This window comes from Zonotrichia leucophrys, chromosome 2 (genome assembly GCF_028769735.1).
Source record: "Zonotrichia leucophrys gambelii isolate GWCS_2022_RI chromosome 2, RI_Zleu_2.0, whole genome shotgun sequence".
Classification (NCBI taxonomy): Eukaryota; Metazoa; Chordata; class Aves; order Passeriformes; family Passerellidae; genus Zonotrichia; species Zonotrichia leucophrys.
The window spans coordinates 17,425,778-17,443,190 of record NC_088171.1 but is presented as its reverse complement, the minus strand read 5'-3'; the positions used below and the strand labels follow the sequence as shown (position 1 = coordinate 17,443,190).

At 40.8% G+C, this 17,413-nt stretch overlaps 1 protein-coding gene across 11 annotated transcripts in view; it reads right to left on the bottom strand.

Annotated features, from left to right (window-relative positions):
* Positions 1–787: 787 nt before the first annotated feature.
* Positions 788–17,413, bottom strand: part of ABI1 (abl interactor 1) — a 77,180-nt gene continuing 60,554 nt past the window's right edge. For 2 of the 11 annotated variants that reach the window (XM_064704066.1, XM_064704067.1), the window contains 7 exons: positions 15,468–15,608; positions 13,372–13,472; positions 12,371–12,445; positions 10,608–10,784; positions 7,687–7,773; positions 3,439–3,624; positions 788–1,836 (listed from right to left, as the gene is read on the bottom strand). In XM_064704066.1, the coding sequence (XP_064560136.1) occupies positions 1,661–1,836; positions 3,439–3,624; positions 7,687–7,773; positions 10,608–10,784; positions 12,371–12,445; positions 13,372–13,472; positions 15,468–15,608 (943 nt within the window). In that variant the 3' untranslated portion in view covers positions 788–1,660. The remainder of the gene's footprint in view (positions 1,837–3,438; positions 3,625–7,686; positions 7,774–10,607; positions 10,785–12,370; positions 12,446–13,371; positions 13,473–15,467; positions 15,609–17,413) is intronic. The other 9 variants (XM_064704068.1, XM_064704070.1, XM_064704074.1 and 6 more) reach the window with 5 other exon arrangements.

The following is a 17,413-nucleotide window of genomic DNA, read 5'->3' as shown; positions in this document are numbered from 1 at the left end:
GAAAATAAATCAGTGTATGAAAACTGAAGCTGTTCCAAATTTCACTTGTTTACACTAATAAAGAGAGCATGCATGTACAGGAGCTGGTAAACTCCTCTGAAGAGAGGGGGTTTGGATGTTTCCCTGGCTACTTAACAGAAGCACCTGGAATTTTATATAGAGATACTGGTTTACTGTAAAAGACTACAAGTGGATTTTTAAGTGGTTATTCATCAGTGAGTTCACTTTATGCTATTGGTGGCTACCTGCTAGCAGTTAACATGGTGCAGAATTTGAGATTGTTACCAAGTGAATGTTTTTGTTCAGAAAACGAAAGGCTCAGTATTTCTAACTCAAACTAAAAATGAATGATTCACCAGCCAGTCAAACCTGCAACTCCATCACTTTAATCACTCATTTATAGAATATATTCTGTAGCACCCTAGAAGCTGCCTTTGAAGTCCCAGACACATTCCTCTCACAGTAATTACCCAGTACTACCACATTCCTTCTCAGGTTATTTCAGCCTCAGAATCTGTAGAGCAGGAAAGCACACCCTCTCTGGCTATCTCTGCCTGTGATCCCATAACAATGGCCAAGTTCCTGTCCCTGAGTTCCCCTGGGTGCTCTCTGGAGACAGCCTGCTCCTGTCCCTCTGCTCCAGAGCCACACAGAGTTCCCACACAGAACTGACAGCTGCAGATGGTGTCCACCTCACTGCATCCAGGTAACGAAATTCAATCAAGAACCCTCACTGAAACTAAGTGTGGGCAGAAAAGAACTTTTAAGAGTATGTATAAGTGTGTAATTCAGGTTTCAGATCTAATTTATTTTCCCTCTGTCAGTGATAAAGTCATGTTACAAACAATTGCTTTTTAGTACATTGCCTGGGATAACACAGCCATGATTTTGCTACGTTAGCATTCCAAAATTCTTTGCCAAGCCAACCAACAAAGTAATGGACAAGACCTTTGGTTCACTTATATATTTATGAATGGAAAAAGTCATAATGTAAATTTACTCATTAAAAAAACTTGGGTACAAATTACACATACATAAGACCACCCATTTTTTGAATCACATGGACACCTTAGACCCAAACAACTCATTGTAATAGACTTTAGTGAGAATACTCCAGGTAAAGATTACAACAATTGGAAGCATCTTGGATTTTTAAAAAAGTATATTTCAATACATAAGTTTGTATGCATGCTTTAAACAAATATAATTCAAGAATGAGCAAAGAGTCTAAACAAAAAGTAATATGACCAGCACTAACATTAAACTTCTCATCCAGGTTTTAATATGTTAGTCTAACGTAGTGTTAGTTACCATGCTGTACTGAAAAATGTAATGGCACAATCTGATCATGGTTCATTAAATATTATACCCTACTTCCCCATAATAATTAGGCTGGTCATAAAATTAACAATGCATAAGTAAATAAGTATAACCAGTTATAGACAGTTGCTTGTTTTACAAATTGCCATCAGGTAAGACATACTGTCCCCAGAGACTCAGAGATGGACATTCAATCATACCATTAAAACAGTATGGCCTGAAGAAATGGGCACAATTTTTTGAAAGTATATTAAGACAATTCTGTTAGCTTTTAGTTACCCCTTGTAAATAATCATGGTATGACTTGAATACAAGACCAAACTTTGAAAAGCAAAGGATTTTAATCGGCATAGTGCATGATTGATTCAACATAATTCCCAGGAAACAAGCCAGTTACTCGATTGCAAACTCCTTCATACCAGCCGTCATCGTTCTTCTTTATCACATAAATGATTGCACCCTCCATAAACGACAGCTCATCGTCTTTGTCCTTTGTATAGTCATATATAGCAACAACTGTGGAATAAACAGGGACACATTTAGCATTTTATTAATAGCAACAGTATTAAAAAACAATTGTACTTCAGAAAATATTAAAAGATTAGTTGGCTGTTGTGGGATTTTCAGTAATGAATTCACGTGCTTTTCCTGTCGAACACTAAGCCCAGAAAATGGAATTTCACTTTCCTTGCAGCATTAGCTAGCACTAAGAAGTGCATGTTGACTAACTGAACACTCAGTTAAACTGCTGGCAGAGCAGTACATCCAACTGTGACACGGTAAAGTGGGGCTTACGGACACTTAAAAGCTGAGTTAGGGAACACCTGACTTGTGTGGCACTCATTTCTGACCAGATTACCTCAATAGCATGTGGATCTCCTAGTATCAATCTCTTGATTAGAACAAAAAAATTCTACAAAAATTATTCCACTGAGGCCCCTGTTGGCACATCAGTGTGGCCTTGACACATCACTGCTAAAGCCACTGCACACAAATGAATGGGCATTCCTACAGAGCTTTTGTGTCATAAGGAGTTCTGGAACTACTTTTCAAGGAGCTGCACTGAGGGCAAGTAGGAAAGTTGCTGAAGAGTGTAGAGGCAATATCTGCTATTTTCAGTACCTGCTTGGTACTACCTTATTCTTACCAACCTCCAACTTGCTGTGTGCCATTAACAAAGCAGAGATTTCCCCAAGGAAAGAATGTTGCCACCACCAATGCTGGAGTTAAAAACTACCACTGTGAATATACAGACTTCAGACCACAGCCTTAGCCTTCAAAAGTTAATATGGATTTATGCAATTGATCAGCTTTATGGATTCCAAGAATCCACTATTTTACACCTACATATAATCTCAGCTATCTGATGTCTTAATGCCTAGCAATGCTGTGCTGTATCAGTTATTTTCAACCCTTGGGTATGTCCTGCACACAGTCCAGCTCAAGTGAAGAGGGAACACAGGAGCTCTGCCACAAACACCCCAAGTACCTGTCCCCATTTTGTACTCACTGCAGCACCAGCCAGCTCATGAGAAAACTGGCAGCACTGCTGCTGACAAAATGGTCAGTGCTACAACAGACAACTCCACTGGCAGGAAATCTGCTTGTCCATTATTTATGGGAAGAGACGTTTACTACGTGACTTCATACCTAAGCACAGTTCCGAGTCTGCTGATCTGGAGTCACTGATAAATCTCCAAGGAGACCTCAACATATTTTATAGCTCAAAGTCTAATAATGGACTCTAGTAATCCAGGCTGATGAGATAAACGCTTGGAATTTCTGACCATTTTGCAGAAATCTCTAGATGACTGCCCAGCAATCCTGAGGTAGGTACAGACAGTCCAGCTCATCAAAGATGAAAGCCATCCAATTTTTACATCTGCTTCCCATGAAGAAACTTGCTTTTGCACCCATTCTAGAATACCTGAATGCATTTTATAATTTGTCCAAAGAAGGATTATTAGGTGTAGACACAAGGTAAGGAAAGCATGGCTTGTGTTCTGACTTAGAAGGGACAATGACTGTTTTCATCAGACCCACACTAAGTCCTTCATTCCTTTCAGACACCATTAATCCCCTGATACTGCACTAACACAGCTGCAGTGCTTCTCTTACCTTTCTCTATGTAGTTTTTAGGTGCCCAAGCAGGATCTCCATCTGCATAGGGATCACTGTACTGCACAACAGCAGCCTCCTCATCCTCATAATCCACAGGTGGTGGGGGTGGAGGAGGAGGAGAGTCATCAAACATCGGCATCTCATCGGGGGGCGGCGGCGGGGGAGGAGTTGGGCTATCAGCAACTAGAAACATTTGGAGATTATTGTTTTCTCTTAAATCAAGACAGGGTGGAGATGCAAACAAACCTGAGGCTGAACACTGTAAATAAAAGAGCTGGAGGGACAACACACACAGCATGCACTATAATACCATGCACTGATTAGAAACAGAGGCTTTGTATTAACAACTACAGCACACAACTCTATTGGTTATTAGTGGTCCAATCTATGTGTAAATGCTACTAGAGTCAAAGCACATGCTGCGGGGCATAAGCTGAACATCAGCAGAGAGGAAAGCTTCCTGCTCCAATGTCCATGCGCTGCAGCGGGAGCTATGGAGGACTCAGTGGCACCCTCTGAGCCAGGCAGCAACAGCCCCTGACTGGGCCAGCAGCTTGACTGGCTTTTAACAAATCCTTTGTCTGAACAGTCACTTCAATTTACTTCTGAACACTGCTTCCTTGGATTCCTTCTCTCTCAGAGCTAGCATTAGGGAACAAAAAGATCTGGTGTGGATCATAAATACTAGTCTCTTCCCTTTTTTAAGATTTAACCAGGTAAGAGGAAGCCAAGTAATCCTTCTGCAGAAGAAAAGCTTTGTACAGATCCTTATCTTGCAGGCTAGTTTGTGTGTGTGACATTCAGGAATCAATAAATGAAAAACAACGACAAGCAGCTGCTGCTCTTAGAGAAAAAGTGCTCAAGGAATTAAATGTATAATCCAAAATGTCAAATCCCTGCCCTGAGATTCTCCAATCAGCACAGTTACAAGTTGCTTTGGGAAAGGGAAAAAGAGAAAGGCATTATGGTACAAATCACTTTTTAAATCAGTTCATTAAATTAGTTTCCAGTAACGTTGACAGCAGCTGGCAGCAAAACAAGAGAGATGGCACACTCAGATGCAGGACATCAAGTCCCTCATGCTATTCCTAGGGAGATGTGGTCCACTACACATGGCCCTGGTGTAAGCACTATGAAGCCACAAGTTACTGAAAGGAAGCTACTGTTACTGACATCAGTTTGGTTACATAGCAACACAGACTCATTTTCAAGAGATCTGGGATTCTGCACACTGAAAACATAGGCTGAAAACCACTGCTCTAGGCAGGGTTTGATAGAACAAGGCATCAGGCCTCAGAATGTGCAGCTCCAGCACACAAATTCTGAAAAGAAAGTCAAGCAACAGAGAAAGACCAACACTGCACTGAATGAAGCTTTGACTACTGATAGTTACAATGGCACTGGAGATTAGAAATTGGGGTTTGCTTAAACACTTTTTACTTTTGGCTGGTCACTACCCTAGTGTGACATAACCTTTGCTCTTCAGCCCCATGCCCCTGACAAGGGACTTGGGTACAGCTCCCCTGTCCTGTGTGGGTCAGGCTGGCTGCACTGGGACAGCTCTGGCACCTGCTGCCAGGGGCAAAAGGGGTCAGGAGCTGCTGGGGCAGGTTCTGTCTCAGCCCAGGCACCCAGCCTGCTCCCTTCCCCTGAAGGGCCAATTCTTCACCTGCAAGCCCAGCTCCTCTTCAACTTGACCAGTTGAGCTGAACACCCCACAGCTCTCTGCATCAGTAAGACTGGCTGCCACTGTATTTATTAGTGATTCCTCTCCCACACAGAAGCCCATTTGTGTCACTTGGAGACAGACTAACAAAGTCTTTGGTGGAGTGAATGCTACGTCCTGCCCGTTACTGAATAGCACTCACAGACAGGCTTCATTAATCCACCACAGACACATGACAACACTGTTTATGAATGGACTGGTTTTGTGCTGCAGTTTAGCACATCTTCCACAAATGTATTTCTCTCCTTAGTTTCTGTCTGCAGCCAGGGGAAAAAAAAAACAGAGTTGAAACAACAATCATTTGAGATCTTGAGAAATCCTTACCTTAAAAAAATTTTTTTATAAATTTTAAATGCAAAAAAAGTTACATTTATTCAACAATGAAGCTGCATATTTGAAAAGGAAAGAGAGCAGGAAATGCAAGTGTGAAAGCACCAAGACATACTCTAACTGAGATGCAGTGCAGGAACTGCAAGCTTTACAGGAAACATTTAAAACAATTCAACTTTGCATTTAAACAAAGGGAGAGAATGGAACAGAAAATTAGACAAGTGCCACTCCATTGAAGTATCCCCTTGCCTCCTGGACCTTAACCTAGACTTCTGGTTCTAAACTGTGCCAGACTCTAGGACGGCATCATTTCTCCTAAGGGAGGGAAATAAAGCATGCAAAAAGCCACTTCAAATGAAAAAGGGCAAAGGGACAAGTATTTATATAGCTCCAAACTGAGATCTTCTCTTGTATGCATTCCCACCCTTGCTCTTTAAATGGGGACCAGCAGACTCCTTGTGAAAGGACTGGGTGTGAGAGTACAGCAACTTAAATCAGCTGTCCCTGAGCACCAGACACTGGAAAACCTCTCTGGAGGAGATGCTCACAGTTTGAACAGAGGAAAAAAAGAAGAGGCATTGCATAGTTTCTACACCCTCTATGTCCTTGTCCTCTGAAAGAAGCTCTCAAGCAGTCTGTTTTCCAAACCTGCAGATCTCTATGATAAGGAAAGGACAAGTCTACCCACATCTCCCTAACAGCAGAGACTTCTTGAGTAAACCAGACTGATGAAAGTCCAGCACACAATGCCAAAACCCAAGAGCAGCCTCTAGAGCCAGCTCTGCTGAGTGTACGCGCAGGCTGGCGCACAGGCTCCAAGCCATACTCATTACAGAACTTTCCAACCCAAAGGACTATTAAAAGAAATAAAATAAAGAACAATTCCTATGACCAGATTTAAGGCTTCAGCTGTTATGCTGCAGTCTCATCCCCAAGTCAGCTTGCACAAGTCAGTCTGTCCCTTTCACCTCTGCTCTCCAAGGGCTGTGTTATCTCCAGGAGGACAATACTCAGAACAATTCAGAAGCAGGTGTCAATTTTCTCAAGTTTATCTGCAAGTGAAGATATTCTGTAACCTTCATCTTCAGCAGGTTTACCTCTACAATTACTATTTTGGAAAGGTTTTCAACAGAATTTTGTGGCACACTACTCTACATCAACGTGATTCTTGCTGTTTACCTAGCACAGCACCAAAATACCTTCTTTTGGAGAGAGAACCAGAGAGATGTCTCTGATCTCATGGGGAATGCTCAGAAGACAACCACTTAAATGCTCTAATGGGAAGCAGAACAGCAACACTACTCAGACCTGGGGTCCCTAAATGGATGTTGCAGCTATATAGCCAACTGTGTAGTAGTAGCCCCTGAGATCCTAGCAAATCTCAAAATGGTTCTCAAACATTTTAAAAGCATTTTTTAGTTCATACTCTATCTAAATAATATTTCATCTGTTGTTTACAGAACTGCAACAAACTCCAACTGAAAAGGATACCTCCAGATCAGGAACATGACTTTACACCTGCACTAGCACTTGAGACAGTAACACTCACCTGGAGGGAATCAAGCAGTAATGGTAAAAGCAGAGTTACCAGTATAAACACAGCACCTCTTACACACCTAACAAGCAGAGCTATGCTGCTAGAGGCTCAGCAGGGAAATAGAACAGAAAGAAATGGAGAATGAAAGGCTACTGAGAGGAGAGATGCCTTACAAGCTCCTTTGTAATGCATTAGGTCTTAAGACTGCACGTTTTCAATTGACTGTACAGCTTGCTGAAAAATGCTACAGTATTGGAATCAATGGTTACACATTACATGTTCTGACAGTCTACAGAAGCCTTTCTAATAAAAACTAATCAATTATCCCTACTGAAAAAGGCAGGGTGATTCAACATGAAATTAGTATTTTCAATTAAAATACAATTTTATATTCACACCAAACATATGCCACATTTCACACTGTACTTCTGTAATAAATTTGCAGTTCAGGACTTAAATGGGTCAGTAATAATCATGCACGTGTTATAAATATTGAAGAGTGTGCCCTTCAGCTCCAATAGCATATTGACACTAGAATGCAAGATGGTATTAGCTTCTGGAAAAGGAAACAAAATAGAGTCTGACTTGCCAGCCATGCATGCTAGAAGAGAGTAGGCTCTACCCTTTAACAGCTCAGCTTGTCCAAACTTACTGTTTTCCTGCACCCTGGCCACGAAGCCTGTGAGAGGTATCTGTGGAGTCAACTGAGGCATAGGGGGAGGGGGTGGAGCAATAGAAACTGGTAGCAACACACACACCATATGGGGAAAGTCAAATGGACAAAGGAAAAAAAAAAGGGAACAAACAAAAGCAGCCGTCAGTAACGAGGACCACAAAACAAAGTATGTAAAGAACAACAAGAACACACACACACAAGAACCTTCTTCAAGCTTGTGTTTCCAACAAGGCTGAATTTGTGGTTAGCCAATGGAGGACCAAAAGCAAAGCATGCCCGTGTTCAGCCAGAGAACAGCTGAATAAAGTGCAGGCTGCGTGGCTGGAAGCTCACAGGGTGCGTGTGAAGGTTCCTGCTCTGTCACACATTTTGTGTGCTCACCTGGGGAGCACAGAAAATTGAGTTTTTGTCTTGCTGCTAAATAAGGATTACTCAATTTAGCAGTTCTCTTTTCCAAGTGAGCTACTAGAAGTAGAGGTGATGTTTTGCAGGATTCTGGACTCCCCCTCTAAAATCAAAGTGGAACCTGTATCAAGTGCAGCAAAGCAGCACTGACACAGAGCAAAGGCAACTTTTGCAAGGGGCACAATGTTCCAGCATCAACACTCCACATTCACACAGAGAGCACCTCCCACCACTGGGCTCTGCTGGGACTGGGGCAATCAGATAGCTTACTGCAGTTTTGTTTTTCTCAAAAAAAAGGACCTTGTTGCTTGCTGGTAGAAAAAAACAGATGGGTCTAGAGCAGAGTGGAGCTTTATGAAGCCTTCTGTGGTGAGAAGGCACCCAGCAACCTAAAAGGCTGGCAAAGGCTTCAACAGCTCTGAGTGGCTACACGAGCATGTAGAGCTGCCCAGGAAGCCCATGCAATCTTATTTTCTGTGAAATATGTGCCTGTCTGGTGAGTAATGAGACCTGTGACCACACCTGTGCTCAGAGACACTGGGCTGACAGCCCCAGTGCTCAACTGCTCCCTGCATAGGTAGGGAATGGGAGCAGTCAGGCAAGCCACCCAAACTATCAGCTCTGGAAGGACATCTCCCCCTTAAGTGCAGGCAATGAAAAGCATAAAACAAAACTCCACCCAGAAACTCAACAAAACATCAACTCATTTGTTTATACAGTGTCCCTTCTCAGTGGAATTTCTCTTGCACTGGAGCAGAGAAATTCCAGTGAAGGTGGGAATTCAGCATGGTAATAAATCCAGTTGGAACCAAATTTGAAAGAGGTTCTGTTCTTCCAAGTAAGCAACAGTTTTAAATAAAGCTTTAACTAAGATTAATGTTTGATGAATTAAAATGAAGCATTTAGTTCATTACAAAACCAATAATCAAATAAACTGTATGGGATAAATGATTGATAAAAACAGAACAGTGTCTCACAAAATTGAAGTAAACATCTAAGAAAAACCAGAGCATTTGTTAGCATGAAAAGTAAAATCTTAAGGCAACATGGGACCTGGGTTTAATGTCAAGACAGTAGCACTAAAAAAATAATCACCAGTTACAGAAACAGAGGAAAACAGTTTCAAGTAGCAAAACACACCCATCAAAATACTGTTTAAAAAATGCTGACCATCAGTATTTTGAAAACACCAGAGAGGCTAGATTAAGAAACAGCACCTGCATTTGAGCAAAAAATTGCTTTGGACAAATGTAAACATTCAGAAAAAGTGGTGTGCACAGCATTTAAGACAACTGAACTATTCCCAGAAGTAAAATCCTGTTTATTTAATGGAACTCAACTGTTCGGGCAGGAGGGAGTTTCTGTTGTTATGGTGAATTAATTTGGAGGAATGAGAATGTGGAGGAAAATGAAATGCTAGTATGGGTGAGCAGGAGTAGGAGGAAAATCAGGTTTGGAAAAAAAGAAAAGATAGATACTGTGTCTGCATATAAAAATACTTTCTGACAAATGTAATACTTCTAAACTACTCAGAAAACTCTTCACTTTGGTGTCCCAAATATTTTAAAAGCATTCTTTTCTTAAGAGTAAGTACACAACAGCAAACACTGGTCTAAAGAGATCTTGAATCCAAACATCAACATTTCTTTTCAAAAGAAACATTCCTCTGAAGTTTAAAGACTTGGCATTCTGAACACTACCAAGAAAAAAACATTATACAACTACCACTGCTCGATGTGTACTTGATCAAAATTGATGGAAATGGCAACGAAAAAGTTTCCTGATAGAGCTTCCTACCAGCAGCCAAGATCCTTATTTTACAGATCTTTCTGCAGGGAACCTTGTTTGCCCTTCTGGGGTAGGAAGGCAGGAGGCTGCTGACTAAAACCTGCTCACTTGCCCATGGCATCCATCCCTTCCCTCATCTCCTGCAGATGCTCCTACTAGTGTGAAAGCAGAGAAGCTTTCTGCTAAAAGAGAGAGACTGAGCTCTTTAACAGTCAAGCTTAAAGAAAAGAACAAAGGAGAAACTTGGAATCAGGAAAGGATTTAAGAAAGACACAGAGACAGGGAGGAACTGTGTGACAGGAACATGAACATTGTGCTCAGTATTCTTTTGCCACCATCCAAATAGTGGGGGAGTGTACTCCAATCGCCTTAGGTCTTCCACAAAAAACTGACCCTTGGCTTAGTTTGTGCTCTCCAAGCACACCTGAAATGCCAGGTATAATGTGCCTATAATTAGACAGGCAATCCTAATAATTTCTTCTCATGAGTAACAGCAAACAAGTCAGGGGGGAAAACAGTATAATTGCATATAGTGCAATCACTGTGCAATTTCAATATGGTTTTTCTTGTTTGTTTTTCCTTCTATTTCAGGAAAGAAAGTCGTAATCTCATTGATGCTTTTCATAAATGAATTAAAATGCCATGCATGCTTTTACAATCATTTTGCTCAAAACAGTTTGTGATTTCAGAGCGCAGCAGCTTACTTGAATTTTGAGAATAAAGAGGCCCGCCATTAACATGAGGTTGAGCAGAGAATGGGGCAGTCACAGAAGGATTCCGTCTGTATCCACCAGAAGATGCTGAAGAAGTGGTAGAGTTGTGTCGTGAGATTTGCCTGGTCATTGTGCCATACTGGGAACCAGGAGCTGAACCAGGAGCAGCTGAAAAGCATTAGCCAGAGGAACCAAGGACAAGACTTAAGCAGAGCATTACTTGGGATAGAATGCAGAAAACAGAAAAAGTCCAGAACGTGGAAAATACTTGATTACAGCTCTCCAACAATTTAAGATCAGTAACAGGCAATTAACAGAAAAAAACAAACATCCCCATTACAATCAATAATGAGAAAAAACACACAGAACATAAACCAACACTCATATAAAGGGCATTGAGAAATGCTGAGAGTACTTTGAGAGACTGGATTGGACTGGAAAACTGAATCCAACTCTTAAGTGTATCTCAATTATACTACATGCAATAATACCCTTTATTAAAGAGCACACAGAAAAAAAATTCCACATTCTGCTCAAAACAAATTATTTCAATTGCAAAGCTGAACGTGCCCCCAATATAATATAAAACAACACTCTAACAAAAACAGTGAAACAAATGTCATGAGCTTCAGACATTTGGCACATTTATCAATCATATTTGCTGGTTGTGCTTTTATATTGATGGAATTTGTACTAACAAATCACAATCACCAATTCCAGCTGACAAAGATGTCATTTGTTCTTCATGATAAACACCCATATTTACCTTCCACCTACTGGATCCACAAACTTCAAGGTTAACAAAACAGTTTAAGTTCTTTCAGATTAACCTCTGACAGAAAGAAAATCACACCTTGCAAACTAATGAATCTCACTCATTGTAGTTGCATGAATTAACACAATTCTTAAATGCAAAAATTAGTTTGCAATAAAGTGTTTTGTGCTTTTATACACATATATAATTATATAAGACACAAACAGCAAGCAGACAGAAGTTTGCAGTCCTGTGGTGCTATCCAAAGTCATTTTCACTTAGCATTTCAGTAAGGGAGAGTGCAAAGGGTTACGTGGGTCAAAGCCTCCAAAGCTAGTTTCATAACTCAATCAATTATTCTTGTCATCAGCCTGTGACAGGAAAGGGTGGGGTATTTTTTCCTGTCTATTTTGAAAAGTACTACTTTTAGATCCCACCCTAACTGCTGTATGTAGTGCTTGAAGCAATTTCTCAAGAACTGCTAGTTCATATCCTCAAGTCTTCCAGTTTGACACCTGCCTGCAGCATTATGGAATCAAAGCCAAGCTACTGTGACAGACACTTGTGCTTTCCAGTCACTTTGTGCCCACAGAATAGAACACACACATCACCCTACACATAAACTACCATTTCTGAACTAGAGTGCAACTGCTGTGACTTAGCTTCTGCTGCAGGAGTTACACAGCCTAATGCCAATAGTCAAGCAGATTCTGAGATCTTATAGATCAAATTAATTGGATCTTAGCTTAATTGGGAGCAGATTTCAAGCAACTAGCAGCTTTTTTTCCATACCTAGTGCATTTAGCTTCAGAGGCTTTAACAACAGGAAATTAGTGGAGATTAGATTTGTTGAAAAAAAAAAAAATCCCAGAACTGATTTTTGTAATAAAATCACATAGGTCCCACTACAGAAGAAAAACCCCTCACTGAGTTCATTAGGAAGAGGTGATTATTGATTATGCAGCATGTCTGCAATCACTTCAGCATTGTCAAGTCTCACCTATCAGACTGCCCATCGGGAGAGGTGGAGGCAGTGGTGGTGCTGGCGGGGCTCCAGGAGGAACAGAAATGTGTGCTAATAAAATAGTTTATATTCCTAATTAGGCCATATTATTAAAAATTTTAAAAAAAGAAAGTACAGGCACTTGATAGGCTTCCCAAACAAATATAAAAATTCTACTTCTGTTAACTAATACCAATTCAGACCCTGATCCTATCCAGGGTTCTGTACATGCCAATCTTTATTCTCATTGACTTTTATGGGATGCCAAATGATAGTAAGATTTCATGCCTATTTATACCACTGCAGGACCAGAAAATGTCCTGGAAAAGGAAAGCCTACATGTATAAAAGGAAATGAAGACTTGTCGTCCAAGAAACAGAGAAATCTCTGCAACAGCAAAATTACATTACACCAAAACTCCACTATTCTCTTTTGTGTCTCATGGGCTTGCAAAACACAAAGTCAGTGACTGGGCTGGTTTATTACAAGATAATAACAGTAAAGAAGGACCCTACCCAATCTTATCATTCATCATTATTAAACACAAGGGAGTGTGCCTCCAACACTGAGATCCCTCAAGATTCTTTCCCCACAGATGGCAAGTTAGCAGAGTATTTCAGAAGCCAGTATTTCCCATTAAACATGTACATAGTTGCTGCTGCTCTCAGGCCATCCAGAAATGCCAAAGTGCAGACACATTTAAAGTTACAGTTAAGCTTTAAAAGGATACATTTGTCTTTTACTCCCCTTTTACACCCTTGATTGCCTTGTAAAAACATGGACCAGCAAAGGTATTTTAACCATCCATTATTCAGTAACTGACTGTCCTGCAACTACTCTTGGTAAAGAATTAAAACTTTAGGCATCACTCAGCACTCATAAGTGATTTCCTGAGTAGGACTGTAGCTCAGGACAGTTTGTAGCCCACCATGTTGAGTGAGAGTCCCTGTGCAAACACAAGGAAGCAGCAGCAGCCAGCAGGGAGGGGTCCCACATACCTGGCCCAATGGTCGGCGGTGACGGGGTAGGCACGGCAATGGGAATGCCAATACTGCTGCTGCCACTGTTCTCCCGGCTGCCACTTCCTCCACTGCTGCCACTGTGTGGAGGGATAGAATGTAAGAAAATAGTGCAGAAGGTAGTCTCACACCTGAGGAGTTGCAGCTGCGCTAATGACCAAAGATTAGGAACAGCCCTGCCCTTAATAGGCCATAGCTGTGCCAATAAGAAGACGAGTGCTACAAAAGGGTGGGTTAGCTGGGGAGGAGAGAGTTGCAGTTTGTTGGCTGTACTGTGAAGAAGGAGTTAGTGCTGTGAGGAGCGGACCGTGAAAAATCATCCAGAAGGTATGGAAGATTTACGATAAGGTGACAACACCACTGCACAAGAAAAACACAAGTATGAGCATCTCCTACAAAAGCATGTCAACAGCCACACTTCTTGTGTGAGCTCTTCCAGCCTAACTCAATTACAGACTCTTGAAAAACTCCCTATTAAATGTCTCCGTCTTTACCTACAATTGCATACAGATAATCAAGTCTGGATGCATTACATTCCTAATAAATGGAATTAGCTAAGCTGATAAACATCACCATGAATAAAATGTGCAATTAAACGCTTCAAGAAATTAAAAGGTAATCAACCATGCAAGTTCTAGGCAATGGAGTAACAACTGCAGGACCCTTGTAATAGTTGAAAGTAATATGCTGGGGCTGGACAACTTCATGGATAAACTCTAAATAATTATTTAAGATTAATTATGTTGTCAGCTGAAGGAACATTTCCTCTACTCAGAGCAGAAGTTTAGATTGCTAAGTTTTCAATTGAGAATGGATATGATAAACCACCTGGGGTGGGGTGTGGGGCATGGTTGCATAATTTTCTGCATATCTAACACTCTCCACTACCAATGCTTATGTATAAGTTTGTTTCTAAGACAGTCTGAAAGTTAACAGTACAGCCAGCTCAAAATTTGCCTAACTAATGTTATATGATATGCAAATCAGAGGCCAGCAATGCAAAACATAGTAAACTATTGGATAACATTTCTAGACGTGCCTTTGGAGGCTGTAACATTCTTTCTATTTTCTTAGAAGGAAATGAAAAAGAATCAAAATTCAGGCAGAATCTATCCTTATTTGTATCTAAGAGCACTCCTTAGTTTAACTCTTGAATTTATATGCATTAAATGGATAATGTAAAGGTAACTAAGCACATAAGATGTTTTGAAGCCAAAACTTCATTTTAGTTCGTCCATATTAATTAAGAGTACTCAGTGAAGTTCTAGTTTATGTACCACTCCTGGATAGCTATAAATCAGTCAAGAGTCAAGTGCAAACCATTCAAATATATCTCTTCAGAAAATAACATTACAAAAAAAGAAAATCAGTGATGTGAAATGGAAGCCAAGATAATTCCTTCAAAATTAGTGTTCTGTCTGCTGAAGACCTTGATCCTGTCACCATGGTTGCAGCTGAATTTCTGACTGCAGCCTACATAAAAGAAGATCTTGTGAGATGGGAGCGAGGAGCATTCACAGTAGCCAGCTAAACAGACTAACGAGATCCTCATGCAGCGACATTTAGAAGTTATTTAAGTCTGACAGTATTTCATATCACCAACTGTGTCTAAAATACTCTCTCAGTCCCTGTTAGTGACCTACCATGTTTAACTGCCTACTGGGAGTTTTTAAGATAAGAAAAATATTAAGAAAGAAGCTCTCTAAAATACAAGCTAACCTTTTAACTACATTGAATTCTTTGATCTGTTTTTTTCCCCTGCAGTCTGAAGCCTGTGATAAAAATCAAATTGAAAAAAAATGAACTCACTCAAGAGCCACAGAGAAACATTTAGCCTTGCAATTCAAGAAGAAAATAACAAGTTTTAAAAAGCTACACTCAGAATACTGAATATGAAGGCACTTCTTCATGTTTGGAAGTCAGCAATGCAGTAAAGCTTTGCTGATGCAATGGTAGAATAACTCACCTTTTGGCCTTTCAACAAAAAGCCAAGAGGCACAAAGCTTCAAGGCTTTTCTGTGACTTAGTAAGCATTGCCTTGCCAGGCAGGAGAGTTACTGTGGCAAACAGCCTACCTGTGTGTCCGTGGTCTCTGGTTCAAGGAAGCTGTCCTTCCTGGACTGTGCTGACTGCCCAGCCTGGCAGGGCTGGTCATGTAATCATTCGGGACTGTTGGCGGCTTGACTGGCTCCAGGGTTTTGTAAGGAGTATTGCGTCTGGTCAAGGAAAAAAAGATTTGAAGACAGAAAGATAAAGAAACAGAAGATTAGAAGGATAAATAAGTGAAGTTGTAAATCCATTTGTTTTCTAAATCTTTTGTTAAAGATCATGGCAGTGACCCTCACTGCGACATAGTAAAATTCCAACAGGCAGCGTAGGCAGGTCACACTCAACAGCCCAAAGTACTCTTACATAGATCCATACAAGCTGGCCTACAGCACACAGACTGGTCAAAAAAGCCAAAACTAAACTATCCACCTGAAATACATTATTTGAGCAACCTAACACACAATAGCTACATCTGCATAACACTCTGGGTAAACTGTCAGCACATGACAAATTTCTGTTGTACTAATCTCTTATTCCCTCCCCCCTTTCCCTTGCCATCAGAATCCTTTCCAAAAGTACTCTTGGCTAAAGGTATTCATCTCATTAAGACATCAGCAAGGCTGAATCAAGATTCACAGAACAAGTGACATTTGCAATCACCAGTACTTCTCCTAGGAGCACTGCTTCACACAGTAATCAAGCAACCTCATCTCACATAAGCAGATCTGGAAGTGCCTCATAGATGAGCTCCATTGTCTCCATTTTGTGGCCCAAGAAAGCGAAGCCCAGAGAACTCCAACTGAGTAGGCTGCATCAAGTCAGAAATATAACACAGATCTTTTGAGATGTATTTACCAGACCCATTACTGCCATAAGAACAGAGCATTAATTGCACTGAATCGCAGAGCTCTTCAGTTCTCAGCAGTAACTGACAGGTCCATTGCAAAACACAGAATTTGGCAATGCATCAGAGCTAAGCAAAACCAAAAATACTGAACTGCTGGCATTTAATAATTTGTTCAATTACTGGTTATAACAGAGTTGCTAAGTTATACAGTTTCCTGGTATTTTAAGAAACTTACTGACTTTCTCTCTACAGTGTGAAAAGCAACAGTACTAAACTTACTTGTCAAGGTTATTTCAGTAACAGTCTTCCCTATCATTTTTATTTGGTAGTCTTTAGATCTCTACTGCTTACAACCAGAATACAAAATTTCTTCTTTTTTCAACAACTGATCTCTTTTGGCAGATCTATAGGTGGTGACACCCTGCATATTAAAATCATCTACAGTTCTTCATATAGACAAGTTAATTTACAAACACCACAGTATCTGGAAACAGTTACAGTATTTCCACTTTTTTCTTTAAGAGGTTTTAATAATAAATTGTTATAGATGGAAGACAAAGAACTGTTACAGATGGAAGACTGTTCAGAGCTCCCCACCTCACTGTCCTCCAATGTTTCAGGGCCATGCTGGGAGCCCTTGCCACCAGGGAGAGCTACAGGGAGCCCAGAGTCTTGCTTTGATCCAGGACCCTCAAGGAATGACTTCAACTACTCCCACTACATCCAGTTCCAGTAATTCACTTATTCTTCCATGGTACTTCAAACCAGAGCACCCAATGATTTCCACAATCTCTCTCTGATCCTCTGAAGAGACCCCTGCTTACTTCATCCCCTTTGGCTTTTCACTTTTTCACACTTCCATGCAGGACTCCCTTTAGATAGTCCTGCCCTGGAGGGACAAGCTGCACAACAGGCAGCACCTACTTAAAGACCAATGTTGCACACTAAGCTCATTCTGGTTTTACATACTTATCTCTGTCTTCTGGATCAAAGGGAGCAGAGTAGCATCCTTGTGGTTTTTAGCGATTTTTTCCTGCATAAATTAGGGTAAGTCATGCCTGTGATATTTCATGCCTTGGCACAACACGGCTGCTCAAGACAAGAACTGTACTTCCTGAACAAGAA